At 37.1% G+C, this 22,967-nt stretch overlaps 1 protein-coding gene across 1 annotated transcript; it reads left to right on the top strand.

Moving 5' to 3' along the window:
- The first annotated feature begins 16,864 nt into the window (after positions 1-16,864).
- On the top strand, positions 16,865-21,382 carry LOC111992218 (uncharacterized). The gene is made up of 4 exons (XM_065763057.1): positions 16,865-17,351; positions 18,772-18,894; positions 19,663-19,768; positions 20,783-21,382. The coding sequence occupies exons 1-4, from the start codon at positions 17,062-17,064 to the stop codon at positions 20,972-20,974; spliced, it is 711 nt and encodes a 236-aa protein (XP_065619129.1). The 5' UTR covers positions 16,865-17,061; the 3' UTR covers positions 20,975-21,382.
- Positions 21,383-22,967: the final 1,585 nt, after the last annotated feature.

The raw sequence follows: 22,967 nt of genomic DNA, 5'->3' as shown, positions 1-22,967 counted from the left end.
CATTAAGTGCTTCTTTGATCTTCTTGGATCTTGTTTTAGTAATAGGCCTAACTAGAACATGCTATTGTCCGAGCTTGCTTGTTGATTCTCATCACAAATCATCATTTAAAACAAAGCTTAATTAAAAAGATTGAAAAAAATTAAGTTTTCCAACTTACATTTAAGAAAATCCCGACTATAAACGTAAAACCTCCCAAAAACATAATCTAAGGATCAAAATCAATGAAAAGAGTTAAAGATTACCTTAGAGATGTTAATGCAATGAAAAAAACTTGAAATTAGTTGGGTTCTAATGTTGAAGCATTAAAATAGGGGTTTGGGAGAGGATGGGAGACGTTTAAAAACAAAAAAAAAAAAAAAAAAAACCCAACAAAATGCTCTTTAAAAATCTGATCTGGAAATTTTCGCAAGAAGCTTACTCGTGAAATTACTTGCAAAATTTTTCTCGAGTAAGTCTTACTCGTGAAACAGTCACGAAAGTCTTTGTCTAAAGTTGAAAAACTTGAGAATTGGACCATTTAACTCCCAGTTGAGCTTACACATGAACAAGGACATGAAAAAACCCAGAAAACATGTTTTTCACACAAAAACAACTTGAAAAACTTTGAAAAGAATAGGTGATACAAATCACTTCCAAAAGCAAACAAAAAGAACAAAAATCTTTTTGGTTTGATCCACATATGGTTGAGCACACACACATCACCTTTGAGCAGGTACAATCACACAAATGAAATAAGCATTCATTGAACAAAAGTTTTGTGTATTGTGTGTGAGAATCAAATGTGGAATAATCCTTAGACCAGAGTGAAGCTTCAATGATCAGTTCAATCAAGTCATACACAACTGGTACTCAGTCAAGTGGACTATCTCAATTATAGAAATGAGTATATATGACCCCCATAAGAAAATGATTACACAACTTAGAAACTTTTCATTTGGCTTCTACATAAATCATAACATTTAATCCTTTTTGGACAATACATATCTTTTTGAGATCGGTGCTTGAAATTTTTGATATTTTAACATTGAGAGTAAGCCTTTGGCTTTTTTAAGCACCATACAAATCAATACAAAAGTCGCTTTCCCTTTTTCCTAGTATGTGCGACAGGTTTTTACAGCTCATAATCTCTTTTTCATTTTGTTTTACATTTGGTGAGCTCTATTGTAAAATCATAAAAAAAAAATAAATAAATAAAGTGGGAAGAGATATAGGCACAAGTCTATGCAAGTATCAAGACCATCAAGACTATTGATCAATCATTCATGACAAGCTTGAAGATCTATTTACAACAATAACACATAGTTTTCAAGATTTCTTTCACAAAGATATATGTGCATACATAACAAGCTAAACTCGTAAATGTACTATGCCATTAGTACGAAGGTACTAGACTAACTCACAAGAAATATGTGCTCAAACATATACGATCAAACATTTTGAATTTTTCACTTTTTATGTGTTTTTGGATTTTTACACACACAAAACAAAGCAATAAAGTAAGATCAAAAGCAAAAACAAAAAACAATGCATATAAAGAGATGCAAGATGTACAAATGCATGATAATGAAGCATCTAATGCATGAAGGGTCCTACAAAGATCGAAAGAATTAGATCAAGGACCAAAAGAGCAAAAGCTCAACCATAGGAACCCTTCCTCATCCAAACGGAACAATTGTTTGGAATGAATGTCTCATGAGAAGTGAGACGAGGGTTGGAAGAATAAGAACCGGAGATGCACATAGACAAGGAGTTAAGAGAATTAAACACTTTCTTTAACAACATGCTATATTTTTACTCAAATCCGATTTACCCTTTTTAGCACAATTTCCAAGAAGCTCAAGTTTCTCTTTTCTTTTAATTCTTTTAAGAGCTTGAAACTTAGAACAATGTGGTTTAAGATGACCAAAGGCACCACAATGGTGACAAACAATGTGTTTAGATCCACTTGGCCTTTTGGGAAGGGATCTAGCAACATGGGTTTATTCTCTTTTCAACTTATGACATTGAGGTCTTATATGACCAATCACACCTCAATGGTGGCAAGTAGGAACAAACTTAGATCCACTCAATTCCCTAGGATGAGACCTAAACAGAGGCTTAGGCTTAAGAGCCTTTCTCTCTACTTTTTGGTTTTTTTGTGTGTGGAGGAATGTACACCGATTTGTCTTTAGAGGTAGAACTCACAACAGGCACAAAATCAAGTACCACAACATGATTGCAACAAATATTTTCATCACTTTTAATAGTAGGTTCAGCAATCAAACACTTGGCATGCATCTTAAGAGATTCATTTTCAAATTTAAAATCATCAACAAGTTTGTTAGACAAAACAAGTTTAGCATCCAAATAATAAAGAAACTTTTTTGCATGTGTAAATTTTTAGGTTATTTATAAGTTTGATATGAGTGGGAGGTTTAAAATTTTAGAACTTTTACCCTGGTCTTTTCATAATTTTTCTTGGAGTCAAAGTGGTAAGTGGTTAGTTTTAAGGATAAATTATGATGGATAAGGATTTAGATTAGTGTTTGTAGCACCCTTCATCAGCTCAGTGAGTAAACTTAGGGATGATTAACACATTCTCTAAATTAGTGTTTGGATGGTTAACACATTTTCCAGGTTCCATTATTTTAGAGGATTTTATATTGATGTGTCCATTTTGACCTTTAGAGGAATCATAAAATAATTAGTCAAAAAAGCAAAAGAATTGAGTGTAGGCAGTATAGAAAGAGAGTGCCTACCAGTTTTCTTTTCTTCTATTTATTTTCATGTCTCTTTCTTGGGGGGAAAAGTGTGAGGAAATTCTAGGAATTGCACATTCAATTCAGTGACACTACATTAGTTATTTAGACATTCAAAGATAGAAAAATGAAAAGCTACTACCAATTTTCCACAAAAGCTTACAACTGACATGGCAATGAATGTGTTTGGTGTTACATTAATAACATAATAAATTCCTAAATTGCTTAGTTGTTTGTTTAAAAGTTGGCACATCAATTTGTAAGGACTATATAATAAAATTTGCAACAATTGTAAGATCACTCTAGCGATACATTATTAGTGGGTAGCAAGAGTGAACCCACATTCCTTAGTTCAAATCTTCCCTTCACCCTCAGCCTGGTACCAAACATATCAATATATATATATATATATATCTAATCCAATATTAATAGCTTTTTCTTTTGTAAAATCTTCAAACATTAGTGAGCTATGGTCTTTCCTCTCTTAGGGCATTCATTTATAAGTAAGCATTTATAATCACAAGTAGATTGCTTGCTTCCCACCAAGAGAGTTTTCTAAAATAAGTGAAAATGCTATCACATGCTGGTATAAATTAATTTTTTTGTAGTCTGTCTCTTTTATATCCTTTTGTAGGGGACTTCATATGAAGTTGTTGATTGCTCCCATGGTAAGCAACTCTGGGAACTATGTAAAGAAAAGTATGAACCACTATGGCTTAAAGGGGGAAACCATTGTGATTTGGAGCTCATATTGAGCACAAGATTCTTTCTTCAATATTTGTGCTTAATTTTGGTAGAATCTTACTTTAGCCATTTATAGTAAAGAATTAAGAAATCATTTTTGTAACTGAACATGCATTTGAATAGAAACTAAAAGTGTTCATGTATAATTTCTCAGCAAAATCTCAAAATTAGCGTTCTCTTTGTCCATTAACATATAGCTAATAATTTGGTTTATAAACAATATGTTGTGTGTAGTTTTTTGGTTGGTATGTATGTCATGTGTTTAAAAAATGCATACATGTTTTGGCTTCAACAGGATTTTTTTTTTTTTTTTCCTTTTTTAGTTAGTATGGTTTAGTAGGGAGTTGTGAAATTGAATTAACCATCTATTGAATGGATAGGGTATGGAGAATATGTGTCTTAAATTAATGAGGTTGAGAAAATTTGTGTCCTAAAGTAGCTTAAACAAAACATAGTTTCTTATCAAACTTTGTGGTCTATATGCATTTATGATTTCTTTTTTTTTTTTAGTTCCTTATAAAGCTTCTAAAATACATTTACTTTGTGCAATATATAAATGTTGGGGTTGAACGAAATCTACAAAGGTCTATATTCATTCCTGACGAAAGGGACATGACAGGCAGAAAATAGTAAGGGGAAAAAAAATTTGGCTGATTGGAAGGTAGCATGAACAAATGAAACGAGTGCAAACAAAGTGTTTTTTTTTTTTTTTTTCCTTCGGCTGAATGCTAACAAAGTGTAGTTGTGATCAAAAGTGGAAGAGCTCTCATAGCTCGATAGCCAAACTCCTTCAAAACTTGATTTAGGCACTAGAGAAATAGTTGATCTCACTCAAGAAAAACCTATATATACAACCACAAGTCAGAAATGTTGGAGGAATGTCTAGTGTTCACAAGAAACAGTGATTCATACGTTCCTATTTCGAACTCAAGAAACCAAAGAACTAACAGAATTCTAGGAAGTAATAAGCTATTTATCTTGCAAGTTTGGATCCTTAGCACTCGAATCTCACTAACAGTGTTGCATGTTTGAATTTCTTCGTGTGATGATGCATCATTATCATCATCATTATGCAATTATAGAAGGAAGAGATAAGAGGATGTGATCTTAATCACAAGCCCAACCAAAATGTGAAGGAATATTAGTTCCATCTTATTGCCTTATTTGTATCTTATACTTACCTTTTTAATCCACGTTGAGGAAGAGATCAGCCAATCATTACACTTTAAAAGAACATTTGTCCCTTTTAGTATGTGGTAGAAGTGTATTTAAATATTATTAAAAATAATAAGTTCTAATAAATGTAAATAAAAAGGTTCTCGCACATAGTGCGGGTTAAAAGCTAGTTGAAATAAGGCATGAAGCAAAAAAAAAAAAAAAAAAGGTAGTAAGCAAGTTTCAAATCCAAATCAAAACGAATGGATGCTCGGAATTTACTGCTCTATTCTGTCCATTCATAAATTCAACTTACTAAAGCATGGATAAGTTTGTTGAGATCAAATGACAGAAATTTTCATTGAATAAGAACAGCAAAAAAAGTATTGCATCTAAAATTTATTTATTCTATATTTATAGATACACACACATACCCAAATCAAAAATCCCAAGCATGTAGATGAAGAAGACAAAGACAACTCACCTGAAGGCGAGTCGAGTCAGAGGTGTAGATCAACGGCGGCGGCAGCAGGACAGAGAGGTGAGAGTTTAGAGGTAAGAGTTTGAGAGAGTGAGTTTGAGAGAGTTGAGAGCATCAAAGAAGTGGATCGGCAGCTTGGGAGTTCGACGAAGTGGGTCGTCTAGTGGGTCGGTGACGTTGAGCTTTGATGGGCGGTGACGTTAATGATCGAGTCGGGCTGGTGGCAGTGGGATATGTAAAGGTGTTATTTACAAATATGTATTTTGTTGGCTTTTATTCCGTGCCAAATTTGATTGTAATCGTTATCAATTGTTTATACCCTGTATCTATTGTGGGATTTGTTGTAAGAGATGTGTGATAGAGGGAGAGTGTAAAGACTCAAGCATTTGAAGGCCGAAGAATTCTCGTGGGTATGTTGCGACCTAGCTTCCCGCGAAATAAATCATGTGCCATGCACATGCTGGAATGCAAAGAGTCAGGCAAGGTGGAGATAGCTGTGTCTCGCGAGTATCTCGCGGGTAAGGCCTTTCCGTGAGACACCCGCGAGGCAATCTGTTCTGGCAGCCTGTACTGAATGACTCACACTTTCTGTACCTATCCTATATATACCCTCATTACCCACAAATGTTAAGGAATGGTTCAGAGAGAAAACCCTAGCCAAACACATTGGGAATTAGAGATTGTCATCCCCACCTTTCTCTATACACTTGCTTGTGGTATTTCCTCAACTCTTCCCTCTCCATTTATATACCATTGAGAGGTTGATAGCCCAAACACTTACTACATCCTTTGAGAGCGTTGAGTGACATTTTGGTACTGCTAGGAAGCATTGGAAGAAGCCTGGAATGGTAGATGCAACATGGAGCTTGTTGCAGGATCCGGAGAGCTAGACAAGACACAGTTCTGAGAAGTCTTGTTAGAGTAAGAGTTTGGAGGGCTTAGGTGCATCGGGTAGATTAGGCTTGGAGGGTCTCTTGCTAACCCATGTATCCCAACTGATTATCTAGTGGATCGTTTTCGCTTGGAGGGCGGCAAAGAGGTTTTTTACCGAGTTCTTCAGTTTCCTCTTTGAAAACACGTCTTGGTGTTTTCTGTGTTTGCATCTTTCTTCCCTACTCTTTTATATTCCATTACTACTATGTTGCTTAGTTTATGGATTAGAGTAGCTTATTTGTTCATCCGCTCGCATTTACACTATTCCGCACTTTGTATTAAATTAGTGTAAAATCTATCGAGTCGTAACTTTAATTAGGGGGTCTAAATTGCTCTTATGTTTTCAACACATTTTCAAGCTTTCAATTGGTATCAGAGTGGGTACACTCGCTGTGGTTTAAATACTTGAGTGGGATCCTTGATCCTATTTGAGATGGACTGATCTCAATCGCTCAATGTTCCACCATTTTTTGATGGGAACAATTATGCTTTCTAGAAAGTCAGAATGAGAGCATTTTTATACTCTATAGATGATACCGTTTGGGATGCGGTTGAGATTGGTTGGACTAAGCCAACGAATCCTAAGTCCACTTGGAATAAGGCAGCTCTCGCAACAGCCAATGCTAATAGTAAAGCGTTAAATGCTATTTTTTGTAGTGTGTCTCCTGATGAATTCCTTAGGATCTCTCATATGACAGTAGCCAAGGAAGTTTGGGAGATTTTGGAGACAACATATGAGGGTACGAAGAAAGTTAAGGACACAAAACTTCAGATGCTTACCACAAAATTTAAAGAGCTCAAGATGGGGGATGATGAACCATTTGATTCATTCTATGGGAAGCTCAATGAAATTGTAATTACTAAACTCAATCTTGGGGAGAAGATTGAAAATACTAAGGTGGTGAGAAAAATTTTGAGGTCCTTACCAGAGAGCTTTCTGGCAAAAGTCACAGGCATAGAGGAAAGCAAGGATTTGGATGAAATTAAGATCTAAGAGCTCATTGGATCACTTTAAACGTATGAGCTTGGACTACCTTCCCACAAGACAAGTAAATCGCTTGTTCTTAAAACCATCACCGAAAGAATGGATGATCCTTCCGAAGAAGATGGAATGGAAAAGGAAGTAGTATATCTTGCGAAAAACTTTCAAAATTTTCTGAAGATGAAGAACAGTGGAAAACCATTCAACAAAGAAAAATTTTCATCTTCAAGAGGTGATAGGAAAGAGTTTACGAGGAAAGAAGGGAAAAATTCTCAACCTTCTTCAGATATTGTGTGCTATGAGTGCAATGGCCATGGACATCTGAAGGAGTGTCCAAATTTTCTGAGGAGAAAAGGCAAGGCTTATGCCACGACGCTTAGTAATTCAGAATCTTCTGACTCTGACTCGGAAGAGAGTTGTGATGGAGAGGGAAACTACTCCGCCTTCATGACCATTGCTCATGTAGAGTCATCGGATGGTTTGGGTGCACTTGTGAAGGAGCTTGGTGAGCATTCTGATTCAGAGTCTATTGGGATTGTGGAAGAATCAGATGCTGAAGAGAAAGAGAATACATCTTCAAGAAAATTACTCCTTACTACTTGAGAAGTCGGGAGAGTATTCCAGAGTAGCCAAGGTAGCTGTAAGGAAAATGAAGAAAGTTGAGGAAGATTACAAAAGTCTCTTGATCAGATATAAAGAGGCTAAGTGTGAGATTGAGACATTAAATGGCGAGCTGTCTGAAGCATATACAAAGGTGAGATTTCTTGAGCAAGAGGTTGTGCAAGCTCATGCTAAGATAGAGATAGTCTCCTCTCAGAAGTTAAAGATGTTATTGTTGGGTTTTTGTATCTCATACAAAAACACACGCAGCGGAAGCAACAAAAACACGGATCTACTTCAATCATGAAAGATAAACATGTAACCATGAATTCTAGAATCAAAGAATAGAAAGTGTACCTTGATGCAGTGGATTTCAAAACCAAACTTGAGAATACCTTCAATCTTCATCTCAATTCCACATGGTGCCCAAGATGTGTGGTCTCTCAATCAGTCTTTTTGTACATAAACTCTCAAAGAAAAAACCTTCTTCTTCTCCTTGTGGAGAAAAACTGATTTCTTTTTCTTTNTATATCTCTTCCCACTTTATTTTTCTGTTTTTGCAAAAAGAGCTCACCAAATGTAAATTTCCAAATGAAAAGAGATATTGAGCTGCAAAAGCCTATCGCACACACTAGTATTCGACTAGGAAAAAGGGAAAGCGACTCTTTTTAATGTGTTCTATATGGTGCTCAAAAAGCCAAAGGCTAATCATCAATGTTGAAATATCATAAATTTCAAGCACCAATCTCAAAATGAGATGTTTTTGTCCAAACAAAATTAATTGGACCAATTGTTATGCCTTATGCAGAAGCCAAATGAAAAGCTTCAAAGTTTTGTATTCAATGTGTGGGAGGTCATATATACTCATTTCTATAATGGAGATAGTCCACTAGATTTCGTATCAGTTGTGTATGACTCGATTGAATTGATCATTGAAGCTTCACCCTGGTCTATAGACTATTCCACATTTGATACTCACACACAGCACACAAGACTTTGATTCAATCAATGCTTATCTCATTTGTGTGATTATACATGTTCAAATGTGATGTGTATGCTCAAGAACTGGTTGATCAAATCCAAAAAGATTTTTGAGTGTTTTATTTGTTTTTGGTAGTGATTTTATACTTTCGTGTATTTTGTTTTTGTTCAAAATGCATTTTTGTGTTTTTCTTCAAAAACTGGTTCAAGGGCTGTTTCGCGAGAAGCTCACGACTTAGAGCTTCCCGCGAAAAGGGCTTGAGGGAAATAATTGTTCATCATGTCACACAGAAACTCTCGCGAAATGCTGTTTGGCTAAAATTGGATTTTTTTCAAATTCAGACAGAAGGTATCGCGACATTCTCGTGACTGTTTTGCAATCTAAAGCTTCTCGCGAAAGCTTTTGTGCTTCAGTGGCCATTTTCTCGGTTGTATCGCGACTGTTTCGCTACTCTCTAACCCGCAAAAAATGCGTGTTTTTAGTTTTATATTGCTGATGTGACAATTTTTCAAATCACAACCTTTTCCCTCACTCAAACTCTTTCGAACCCTTTTCATCCAAAATTACTATTCCATTCAAACCTCTTCAATCCAAGCTTCTTTTCTGCATTTTTGTCTTCAAGGTATGTTTTATAAACTTTTCCTTTTAAGTTTTTACTTAAATTCATCATAATTTTTGTTAGGGTTTTGTTAATTGGGGATTTTCGAAAATTTGGGTTGGTTTTCTAAATTGGGTGAAAATTTATCAAATCTTTTGTTTGGGCTATGTCCCATTTGATGGTTGTGCATCTGTGTTGGCCCCTTGTAGCATTTTAACATGTATTAAGGGTAGATTTTCTCATGTTCATGCATTGTTCATGCTTAAAGTTCATATGTGCATGTTAGGTGTTTGATAAAATGACCAAGTGACATTTTTGTGCTTAATTGGATTAATGTGAGTTCCAATTTATGGGTTTCCATATGTTTAACCTTACTTTACTTGGTTTGGTCTTTTATCAAGTGTTTCCTACACTCTGCTCATGATGCACTCACTTGGCACACACCTAGGCATCCTCTAGGCACACCCCCATGCATCTCATGCTGCACACACATGCATCAGCATATGCACACAGATGCACACACATGCACAGTTACTTACTTTCATGCACTATGCCTATTTTTCCTTGTTTTATATGTTGTTGCATATTCCTTGAGTTGGCTATGATCTGCTTTAGGATAGATTTCATGTGCTTTGGGATTAACTTGAATCTAATCAAGTTTTTGTTTGTGTTTTCTGTTTTGGTGTTTGTGCACTTGTTCCCTTTCTGCTTTGTGAAATTGTGCAAATGTCTCCCACCAAGCATGCAGCTAAGAAGAAACCAACTTCAAAGCGTGCACACACTGATTCTGATCATTTCAAGTCCGTGGAAGCAGATATGAAATACAATGACTATGATAAGGACAAGACGATCATCATGGAGAGAGTGGTTCAGTTAGAAACTCTTGAGGACACTTTCATCCCTGAAGTGTTCAAAGATAGAACTTGGACCAAGTTGCTGAACTCGACTGGGGTTGTTTATTCAGAGATAATCGGGGAATTCTTTTCAAATGCCACTGTCAACGGAGATTGTATTGAGTGCTGGGTAAGACACAAGGAATTTGTGATTACGAGAGAGATCATCCAAGACTTTTTGGAAATTCGTCCTCCATCTCAACCAATCACAGTTGCATATGAGGACAGATTGGGCTCTACTGCTGAGATGATTACAGCTCTTGGTGGTGAACCGAAGAAATCATCCATGAACACCATCAAATTTTCTCCGAAAATGAGGACACTAAGTTATGTGATGATTCATAACTGTATCCGGTCACCAATCTCACCACACTATCTGCTCCAAGAACAAGATTCCTGTATGATCTCTTTACTCATAAGGAGATTGACATTTGTGGCCATATCATGCATATCTTGAAGAAGAGCATTACAAAGCAGAATACACGAACTATGATGCTGTTCCCCTCTTTGATTATGGGATTGATTGCCAAAGCAAAGCTCAAGCTACCCAGTGGCCTCACAGTTGTTCAGAGGGACTACCTCATTGGTGGTCATACACTGACTAAGAGCACCACACACATCAAAGGCTCCAAGACTGGTGTGCATACCATCCCATAGTCTCGTGTTGAGCAAGATAAGGGTGGAGATATAGTGGAGAAGATTGATAGGTTCACCTCGACTCCAGAGCCATTTGCACAACCATCATCTTCGGCTCCACCACAAGGCTTGAGCAAACTTGATCTATTACTAGCTAAAATGGATCAAATGTATACAGTGCTGGATTCTCATGTACAGCACACCGCGGACCAGTTTGCAAATCTTCAAGGATAGATCACCGCGCTATCTTCACAAATATAAGACTTGTCTATAGAGCAAGGCTTGGATTCAGAATTAGATCAGTTCTAGCCCTTTGGCCATTTTAGTCAAAAAGGAGGAGAAACTTTTGAGGGGAGCTAGAGAAAAGCTTGCACAGTGTTAGGGGTAGCATAGCTTAGAATCATAACATTGGTTATTGGTCTTACAGACGGTTTAATTCAGTTTCTTTTAGTTTTTATAACTGTTTTACGGTTTTTGGTTTAAAGCTTTGATATTCAGTATTATTTCAATATAATTTCTGTAGTCTTTTTTGTGATATTCTCTATGCTTTGTAGCATGTCTTGTTTGTACCCATGATGCTTTTGTAAGCTTTTAGGGTTTGTTTCCATGCATATTTGTAGGCTTTTATGGTTTATACCATGCATTTGCAGTACCTTATTTTTGCAGCCTTTTGCTTGTGTACTTGATGTTTAATGTCATACATTTTACTTCAGTACAATACTCTTGTGCCCTTGTAGGATTGTTCCTAGATGCAAATACTTCGTGTATTTTGCATTGGTTGAGTGTTGGATTTGCAAATAATACTCTTCAAATGAGCTTATCATCTTGCATGTCCGGATGTTCATTCCTTGTGTGAATGAGCATAGTGATCGCTTTTGTATAGTGATTGCTTGTTTGATCTTGCCATGATCTAGTATTTCTATTTCATTTTGCTTGATCATGCTTTTATTGCTACATATGCTTTTCAAGTTTTTCTGCATACAATGATGTTATTGTGTTGTTGTGTTTCAGGAGATACTTGTTCATATGTTTCAAGAGCTTTCAGAATCTAGAATTAGGTGTGAGTGACTTTTGCCTTTGTTCCCAAACTCACGTTTAAGTCTAGAGTCTGTTTTAGGGTTTTGTCACGGAATAGCCAAAGGGGGAGATTGTAAAGTGTTATTTACAATATGTATTTTGTTGGCTTTTATTCCTGCCAAATTTGATTGTAATCTTATCAATGTTTATACCCTGTATCTATTGTGGGATTTGTTGTAAGGGATGTGTGATAGAGGAGAGTGTAAGACTCAAGCATTTGAAGGCAAGAATTCTCGGGGTATGTCGACCTAGCTTCCGCGAAATAATCATTGCCATGCACATGCTGGAATGCGAAGAGTCAGGCCAGGTGGAGAAGCTGTGTCTCGGAGTATCTCGCGGGTAAGGCCTTCCGGAGACACCGCGAGGCAATCTTTCTGCAGCCTGTACTGAATGACTCACACTTTCTGTACCTATCTATATATACCCTCATTACCCACAAATGTTAGGAATGTTTAGAGAGAAAACCCTAGCCAAACACATTGGGAATTAGAGATTGTCATCCCCACCTTTCTCTATACACTTGCTTGTGGTATTTCCTCAACTCTTCCCTCTCTATTTATACCATTGAGAGGTTGATAGCCCAAACACTTACCACATCCTTTGAGAGGTTGAGTGACTTTTGGTACTGCTGGAAGCATTGGAAGAAGCCTTGAATGGAGATGCAACATGGAGCTTGTTGCGGATCCGGAGAGCTAGACAAGACACGTTCCGAGAAGCTTGTTGAGTAGAGTTGGAGGGCTTAGGTGCATCGGTAGATTAGGCTTGGAGGGTCTCTTGCTAACCCATGTATCCCAACTGATTTCTAGTGGATCGTTTTCGCTTAGAGGCGGCAAAGAGGTTTTTTCCGAGTTCTTCGTTTCCTCTTAAAACACGTCTTGGTTTTTCTGTGTTTCATCTTTCTTCCCTACTCTTTTATATTCCATTACTCTTGTTGCTTAGTTTATGGATTAGAGTAGCTTATTTGTTCATTCGCTCGCATTTACACTATTCGCACTTTGTATTAATTAATGTAAAATCTATCGAGTCGTAACTTTAATTAGGGGGTCTAAATTGCTCTTTGTTTTCAACACATTTTCAGCTTTCAAGATAGATAAGTGAGAGTTTGAGATAGTGAGCTTGAGAAAAAATTTTGAGAGAAGGTGAGACAGAGAGGTGAGAGTTTGAGAGAGTGAGTTGAGAGTGAGTCTGAGAGAGGCACGGTTTGGAAAATAAAAGAATAGAAAAAAAAACAAACAAATATTATTTTAATTCTACTGGAGAATAAATAAATAATTTATTTATTTTTAGCTCTTAGCTACAATGCACAGCCATATATAGCTGTGCACTGTAGCAATGAAGATAAAAATTTTAACTTTAACTCCACTTTTTTATATGTAGTGGTATTAAAAATAGTTTTTTTAAACTTTTTAGCACCCTGCCCTATAGAGCATTTCCAGCAGTTTTAGCAAATTTTTGTACTGTTTGGAGAATGAACAGTGACATTTAGTTTTTACTTACCCACTTTTTCAATGCACTTTCAACAGATTCTCTATCCCATTTTTTATCTCATTTAAATATTATTTCTTCATTCATTGTTTATTCTTTTTTTAATCATCATTTATTCTTTTTAACAACTATATTTTTCAATGAGAAATGTTATGTTCACAACATTTTACGCAATACTTTCACAACAAAATTTATGTGAAAAGTTGTTACTAGTTTTAATTTGAACCCACCACTGAAATTATTATTTTACTCGCCAATATTAATTAATAACAATCTGTTACTTAAAATTTATTGTCAAAATATTGTGGTAATATTTTTCAATTAGGATTTTTATTTTTTATATTATTTTTCTTCCTACCATTTCATTTTTATCCAAGTTTCATTTCTTTTTTTCTTTTTTCTTTTTCTTATTTTTCTCCACCACACAAGTGTCCAGGCCCCTTCTTTTATTTTCTTTTTCACCTTATCAAGAACATTCCAGCATCTCTTTGCTTCACATGAGAGAGAGAGAGAGAGAGTCTGCCGCCCCATTGCCGATGGAGATCAAGGTTGCCGAAAGGACAAAGCAGGTGGAGATCGGCATTCACCATTCAGCACCACCACATTCGCCGCACGTCATCCTCACCACCACCAGGCTGGGTCAGATAGGCTTGTTCCTTTTTTTTTTTTTTTCTTTTTTTTTTCTTTTTTTCCATATTTGCTTGTTCTGATTCAACTTTATTTTAAGAATTGGATTTTTTTTTTTTTTTTTTGTGTTCTGTGTTTGGATTATGTGAGAAACTGGGTCAGATTGGCTTTTTTTTTTTTTTTTTCATATTTGCTTGTTCTGATTCAACTTTATTTTAAGAATTGGATTTTGTTTTGTGTTTTGTGTTTGGATTATTTGAGAAATGGAGAAAATGGGAGAAAAAAAAAAAGAAATTCGGATGAGAGAGAAAGAATTGATATAATAAGTAGTTGATATAATATTTTAATCTAAAAAATTCAATTGCTAATGTACCGTAGCCCATCAGACTTGATGGACTAATGTTTATAAGCTAAAAAAATTTCGGGTATAGAGAATCTACTGGTGGCTATTTTTATAGTTTCATTCTCTATTATAGAGAATATTTTGCCTTTACGCTGCTGGAGATGCTCTAAGAGCATCCGCATTGGGCTTGCTATATGCCAAATGCAAGCCCAATTTGGCATACAAGCCCAAAAAACACCATCAATGGGAAGGCCATATGCTAAAATGCTAAAAAAATTTGAGATATAACTACAGTACCATCTCAAATGTAAGATGGTACTGTAGCTGAATTGCATAATTTTTTTTTTTTTAATACTCTCATTTCTCTCTCCTCTCTCATTTTTTTCTCTTTTTTTTTCTCTTTTTTTTTCTCTTTCTTTTCTCTCTCTTCCTTCTTTCTTTCTCATCTGCTCTATTCAGACCCAAGACCCCGTGGTGGAGATCGGCGGGGCGGAGATCGGTGGATAGCGAGATTGGCATGGCGGAGATCGGTGGGTGGCGAGATTAGTGGAGCTGTGGTGGCTGTGGCGTTGTGATTGGCGTGGGTGTTAATGGTTTTTTTTTTTTTTTTTTTTTTTTTTTTTGGGTTTGTTGGTATATGTGATCGACGTTGTGGTGGCCGTGGCATGGCGGAGATCGGTGGAGCTGTGGTAGCTGTGGCATTGTGATCGGTGTGGGTGTTAATGGTTTTTTTTTTTTTGGTTTGCTGGTATATGTGATCGGTGTTGTGGTGGCTGTGGGTGTGGCGGAGATTGGTGGGTGGCGAGATCGGTGGAGCTGTGGTGGTTGTGGTGTTGTGATCGGTGTGGGTGTTAATGTTTTTTTTTTTTTTTTTTTTTTTTTTTTTTTTTTTTTTTTTTTCTGGGTTTGCTGGTATATGTGATCAGCGCTGTGGTGGCTATGGCGTGGTGGAGATCGGTGGAGCTGTGGTGGCTATGGCTTTGTGATCGGTGTGGGTGTTAATTTTTTTTTTCCTGGATTTGCTGGTATATGTGATCAGTGTTGTGGTGGCTGTGGCGTTGTGATAGGCGTGATGGTTTTTTTTTTTTTCTTTTCTTTTCTGTTTTGCCGATCTTGGGTTAATATGGATGATGGAGGAGTTGTGTGAAGGAGTTGGGTTGATATGGATAATGGATTTGGAGAAGGAGGCTGGAAGAAGGTGAAAAGTAAAGGAATGGAGGATTCTGGAAGGGACGCCTATGGAGAAAATTGAGAAAAAACAAAAAAACAAAAAAATATTTTATTACGTAGATATATTATTTTAATGAGTAGAAGAGGAAAATAGAGTTTTCGAATGTTGAGTATATTGTAAATGGTATAGTATAATTGATAAAGTAAATTTTTGAGATGATAAAATAAGATGAGATATAGGATCTGGATGTGGATGCTCTAATGTTCTTAAGAGCATTCGCAGCAGTAGAGCTAAAAATTTAGCTTTTTAGCTCCACCAAAAGTTACTTTATCTATTTTGCCTACACACATGCTGTAGCAGTGGATTTATTTTAGTTTTCAACGCAATAAAATAATATAAACACTACAATAAAAAAAATATACCCACTACAATAAAAAAAAAAAAAAATACATCCATTGCAATAAATAACCATCACAACCACTGCAAACGCCACTGCTACCGCCGTTGCCATCGCCATTGCCGCCAACGCCACCGTCGCCGCTACCATCTCTCACTAACAGTACTTCCTTCTCCAAATCCCACATCTCTTCTGCCCTTAACTTGGTGAAAAACCCATTCAAGTGTGGATAAACCATTCATTGCCATAAGTCTAGCCATAGAGAACCCAACCACATGAATCAAAAATCAAAAATAAAAAACCCATCAAAAACCATAATCCTTACTAAACCATAATCATCATCAATCAAAAATAAAAAATAGAGACATCCAAATCAAAAACCCAAAGTGGATCGGCGGAAGAGAATGTTATACCCAAATTAAAAACCCAAAGCATCCACATGAAGAAGACAGAGACAACTGAGCTAAAGTGGATCGGCAGGAAAGAAGTTCGTTTGAGGCAAATCGGCAGCATGGGTTTGAACTTGACGTTGGCGGCGATGTTGACGATGGTTTGGCCGGTGGCTATAATAGAGTGAGCTTGAGAGACTGAGTGAACTTGATGATGGTCAGGCTGGGTCGACGAGGTTGACGAAGTTCAGGCTTGAGATGAGAGATGACAGTGAGCTTGAGAGGCTTGAGAGGCTTGAGATGAGAGTGAATGAGAGAGAGAGAGAGTGAATGAGAGTACCGGCTGTGATAAAATGAATAAAAAAAAAGGAAGAAAGTTGTACTGGCCGAATAAAAAATTGGTTTTTATTTTTTGCTCCAAGCTACAGTGCACATCTATAGATAGATGTGCACTGTAGCAATTAAGCTAAAAATTTTAACTATTGCTCTACTGCTGTGGAGTGTTTTTTGTGTTTTTGAAACTAAATTTTAATTATATAGTAATATAGCTCCACTGCTGCTCTAATAACAAATTACTCCAAAGTCTCGAACAAAAACAAATCAGCAAAGGCTTTGTAATGGTGTAAAGCATTTAAAGTACTGCCACAACTTTCACGACAGTCCTATTCAGCCCAAAAAAAAAAAAGTTCACAACAGTCCGAATCTCCTTCTCCCTCATTGTATGTGTGAATGTGCAACTGCACTGCCATGAACAAAAACAACAAGACCCATGTGCAAATGCTGAAGCTCCTCTAGATTTCCAAAACCAAAGAAAAGCAAAGAAAAGAAGATGGTAGAAGGAGTAGGGTATGCTTGGGCACCCATAGGAATAGGGATAGGAGGTCCATTGAACAGCGTTCAGAGAGAGGAACAAGGTAGGCACTTTGATGACTCTGTCAATGCGGTCTCTTTTGGCTTCGTTGCCACTGCCATTCTCATCTCCATGTTCTTAGTCATGGCCATCTTTGAGAGATTCCTCAGACCCGCCTCGCCGGCTCTCTCCCCGCCCGGTCACCGGACCCACCGTGACCTTGAGGCTCAGATGGGCTACAATGCCAAGCTTGCTCACCCTTCTCCCAAGTAAGCAACCCCATGACTTCTCTCTCTCTCTCTCTCTCTCTTGTTTATTTCAATTTTAACATTTGGGTCTTCTTTATTTTCAACCCCATTACTTTCGTTAAAGTATGATTCTCCAGAATATAAAATGGAACTTTTTCGTTTCCCTCGTTGTTCACTAGGATCTAATAGGGAAATGCAGTAGCTTACTTTCATTTTTCTGGCAGAAACTTTTCCTCGACAGTTTGGGTGGTTATTTTGATTTATGTAAATATTGATGATTATTTGGGTTCTGCTGTTGTTGTTGTTAATTTACAATTTTTGCTCGTCAGATGTTTCGGGGGTTTTAACTGAGCTGTTGGCTTTAATATAACATGTATCTTGAGCAGTTTTGAACCACCTCTACTAAATATAATATGACATGTTTGTGGGATTTACTCCTTTTTTTCTCTGTTCTTTTTAGTTGTTGTGTGGAATTTTGTTATGTATTCTAGACTCTCAGTTCAAGATTACCCTTGGGTTTTTTTGTTGTTGGTAAATTTCCCCTCTGTTTTTGGTTCTTTAAAAATATGTTGGGTACCTGGTCTTTCCCATTGGTTTTCGTTGTTGGTTATGCTATACCTGTTTCAGGTGTTCTTTCTACTCTCCAAATTACCAAATACAACAGAAAAATCTTCAATCACATGACCATTAGAGTCAGTGGGACTGGGATAGGTACATTCCTGTCCTGTTAATTGAATATTCGACAATGGCCCTACGCACATCTTTTTAGCTTGGAACCGACATTTTCCTTGTACTGGCCATTTCCCAACCATGTCTTTCTTGCTTGCCTGTGATTTCAATACAGATGTTCTCCATTTTTTAACTCTGCTAAGTTAACTGTTTTCACTGTTCAAATTAATCATACAAGACCAACTTTGTTACCAAGTCAAAGACACAAAAGTCTGAAATCTACTTCCAAACATTGGGTGCACTGTGCAGTAGACCCATAAACCGAATTGTTAAAATGCATACCATTTAGTAATGGGAAAAAATTCCTTCTTATTTGCATACATTTTGTTTTGAAAATTTTCATTATCAAAGAAGTATGCAGCCATGTAATTATAATTGTTGGGTGGAATGGCCCATCCAATTAGTTGCCTTTATAATAGTTGGTCCCAAGGATGACTACTTGGTATTTAGACCCACAATGTACATGGCGGCCATCAAGTCCATCACTACCATTCTTTATGACACTGCGCATGGCTGGTGCCCGGTGTTGGAGACAGGTGGTATGCTGTTTTTTTTTTTTTTTTTTTTTCTTTGGTGGGCGAGTCTTAGTTTATTTTCTGCATATTTTCAGCTTTAGTTGTTATCCGACAATATGTTTGGACAAACCAAAGTGTACATGAAGATATTTTGTGTGCTATATTTGCATCTAAGCTACTTATCCTACTACTTGCAGGTGTCATCAACTTATATACAAAATTAAAGGTCTAAAGCTTTCAATGAAAAAGAGAAGTTCTAGTGTTCCAAAAAGTCTAAGCCACCTTAATGGTTTGTTTGGATCGAGGGGAAGAAAGGAGGAGTAGAGTAGAGTTAGCCGAAAATAAGCTTAATTTTTTGCCAACTCTAATATACTCTCCCTTCCTCCCCTCAATCCAAACAAACCAATAAGTGTATTATACACTAAATCATTGGCAAGTTTATCGAGCACTTATTACTCAGAACGTCATTTGATAATTTTGCATTTAGGTAGTGACCAAATGTTCATGGAACTGACAATGCAACGCCTGAAGTTCTTAAGGATTACCAGTTTGAGAGAACTTTTCCAATTAAAGATTAGAAAATTACTGTTGGTCTAATATCTTCCTCATTAGAGAGATGGCAACTACACAAACACGTGGGGTCTCAAAGTTACTGTCATTTACAGAAACTTAAACGGGGCTTTGATGGCAATATAAAAATAATCTCAGAAAGCTAGAAACAGTTGGAGAAACACGGTGTGACACAATGGTGAAATTCATCTGATGTCCTACCAAATGTCAGTGCTAGATTACAAATGGAAGTTTCAATTTTAAATAAAGGAGTTGCCTAGAAGATGCGTATAGTTTCGAGCCAAAATGCGTAGTAAGAACTCAAGTATGTGATGTAGTCATTGACAGAAGAATCTGTCTCCATATGAATGTTTTGAATTAATTAATACGGTATCTCATTGAATTAGATGAAGTATAAACTGTGCAACTATTAGTACTATTTTAAAGTTGTCTTATCTTAATAAAGTATTGTTTTCTCAGCATCCACCATATCTCAACCTTTTTGTCTAGAAAAGCAAAAGGTCAAACATATATTCTAGTTGTTGGGATAATGTCGCTACCTTATACAAGAAGTCAGAAATTATAATAAACGGTACAAGAGAATATGCATCATTGAAGCACTACCAAGACTACTCAATGAATGTTGTATGTTAATTGTTGTATTCAATGAATGTTGTATGTTAATTGTTTTTGCTATTTTTTTTTTTTTAAATGTTTACTAAGTAAATCAGACTACTCAATATCCTTAAATCATTCAATTACATTGGGTCATTAACTGTTTCTTAAAAAATAAAAAAGAACATTGGGTCATTAAGTTAATCGGTTGATGGGGCCTACGAATTGCCTGTTTGATGTCTCCACCTGTCAGCTTCGTGTGAGGAAGAAACTGTATTAATTGCAGCAAGTAGAACAGCAAGCAGTGGAATTTGTTCCAACTGTGGTTCCTTCCTCTAGATAATGTTTCTTTAAAGCTTATTGGTGGTCTGGGTATACCTTTTAATCGATTCAGTTCATGTATTCAGGGAAGGTTTTTGTGGATTATTCATTGTTACTCGCCATTCGAATGTTTAATTTCTTAAGATTGAATTCCTATGTTTAGAAGAACACAAGTTGTACGTCTAATTAACTCCAGTAGTTCATTTGTCATCTTATCCTGATGTTCTCAAAATCCTAACGTTATTTTATTGGTTTACTCTTCAAATCAATGGTAGCTGTGCAATGCACACCAGATACCAACTCAGAGTTTACATTATTTATAGATGAATATGCAACTAAAGATTCTTCATTAGGGATTTTTTGTCCAAATTTTAATTGGCTTTCTTTCAGCTATTCCTAGCTCATTGCTTACAGTCAAGATATTTAACTAAAGCATAATCAAAAGGACTGTAACTATCCAAGCTTGGTTGACACAAGTCTTTCAATGCTAAAAGGGCTTAGGTTGACTTCAAGTTTAACCTATTTATCTTTGTCTTTATTGGTGATAACCTGCAACTCACTCCACTGACCTGGTCGTGATGATAGCTGTTACTGGCCTTTTCATTTTTTTTTTTCTTTTACACATGCAAGTAGTTATTGTAGAATTCTCGTGGCTTCTGATTTCAGTGAACATGTTTTTATTTATCATGCCCTGCAGTAATTTGTCATTCCTGAATTCTGCAGATGACTGTCTATGCTAATGGAGTTTCTGTATTAATGCCTGGAGATGATATTCCTACCTTCATTGCACACCCAGCTCCCATGCCATCGCCACGTCCCCCAGAACACATTTTGTGGCCACACCATCAACAAATTTCATTACTCGATCATAACTCAAACTCCAACTTGAACACAAACTCAAGCTCAAGCAACTAAATTTGAAAAACTGTCCACTAGGAGTCTAGGAGCAAGAGTTATTTCCCTAGCCACCTACCACATCCGGACCGTATTCAAGGTTGTCCTCTTTTCTTTTACCCAGGATCTCTTGATTTGTATATAGCATTTATGCACAGGCTGGCTTTGGCATATGTGCAGGGGCATAGTCAAGAATTTTTACATGGGGGGCCGATTCGAACCATGAAGGTTGAAATCGACGACGATAAGTATCATCATTGTATGGATAGTCTATAATTTTAGGTTGATATGGACCTTCTTTGAGATAAGCTCGTTGGATTTCATCTTGTTTGTTGATAGGAAATTCACATATTTGTTTACGTGATCTTAGATCATGAATTATCTCTTCAAATTGAATTCTTGAACATTTGGAGGGGTTAGGGTCAAGTATTGAAGTATCAACATTTGTTTCTACAGCTATAGGTGTCCTAATTTTTGAGTTGCTAACTGTAGGGACTCAATTTGGATTTGACCTTGAGTATGAATGGGTTTTCAGCCCAACAAGCTCAAACAATAAATTTGTAGAGAGTGGGTTAAAGGTTTAGGCGCTGGCCGTCGATCACCAAACATGAACCCCATTCTTCTATTAAAAAATACTTAGAACTTTTTTACAATCTGGGGGGATGCTCCTCGGCCCGTGGCCAAGGAGCCCTTTTTCTTCTCCCCTTTTTCCCCCCCCCCTCTTTTACTTTACTTGCTTTTCTTATATAGTCTTCATCTTCCTATCTCCTTCTTCCATCTGTTGATCATCCATTCGCCTCTCTTCTGGCCGTCCGTCCCATCAGAGGCCTTATTAGTACTCAAGTGGTTCACTCTGATCAACGTTGCCCTGCTAAGGGGTTATATCCCCATTAATGCGGTCAGAGGGGTTAGGTGAATGCATTAAGTGTGAGGGTGACAGCTTACTTTGGGCCAGGTCTTTTCCAAAAATCATCCTTGTCATGCCGAGGACGAGGAGGTCCTCGGCGTGGATACGGAACAGAGGCTTTCCCCAATTTAGCCTTGAATGGTCAGTATTTCTCGGCGTGGGCCTTGGGCCTGCTACACGATGGGCCGAAGCTATCAGGCCCACGGGCCCCACAATAGTCCCTCAAAACCCTGCTGCACGTTCCCTCGGACGGGGAGGAGGGTTTTGATACTGCGGGCCCTCTAAACGAGTCGCCCCACTTCGGTTCGTGTTAATGCTGGCGACTTTTCGATTGCCCGATGCGCGCTTTTGGCGTTTCAAGACTTAATGTGTGCCCCCATTAAATTTTGGCGGCACCACGTTTCCCACTTTCAACGGTATGATGGTAATTGTTCGGTGGGGATCTCCTGCTTTTATGGGCAAGCGGTTACATTTGGGGAATCTAAGGGGAGTTATAACTGAGGGTCAGGAAATACCACAAGACGTGGCTAGGCCTCCGGCGGACCCTTCGAGACAAAGCCCTTAGGCCTTGGCTAAAGCCTTTTGATTTGCTTATCGAATTAATTTGCCTACTGAGTTGGGGAGACTGGTATACGACATAGGATAATTTTATTTATTTTCTTTTCATTCTCTCTTTTATTTCATTTTGTTTCTTGCCTCAGTGGCGTTGTAAGGAAATTGAATACTTTCTGTTTGAGCTGAATGCTTAATACTTTGCTTCCAACTACAGATGTTTTCTTTTATTTGCTTTACTATAATATTCTGCTCGATATTTGTATTCTATTCTGGAGTTAGTCTCATGAAATCATCTGTTATCCTTCAAATATAAATCTAAGGACCGTATTATATCTTGACTCTAGGTAACGCTTTGGTTTTTCTCCAGATAGTTATTTTCTCCATGGGTTCGAGTCCGAGGACCACGCAATACCTTGGTTCTGTCTAGTACTTCTATTTTTCTGTAAGTGTCTAATTTTCCATAGGCTTGGGTCCGAGGACCATGCAATACCTTGGTTCTGTCTAGTACTTCTATTTTTCTGTAAGTGTCTAGTTTTCCATAGGCTTGGGTTC

The sequence above is a fragment of the Quercus suber genome, unplaced genomic scaffold (assembly GCF_002906115.3).
Source record: "Quercus suber isolate HL8 unplaced genomic scaffold, Cork oak 2.0 scaffold_490, whole genome shotgun sequence".
NCBI classification, from domain to species: domain Eukaryota; kingdom Viridiplantae; phylum Streptophyta; class Magnoliopsida; order Fagales; family Fagaceae; genus Quercus; species Quercus suber.
The sequence above is the reverse complement of the archived record's forward strand: the minus strand, read 5'-3'. Positions and strand labels throughout refer to the sequence as shown.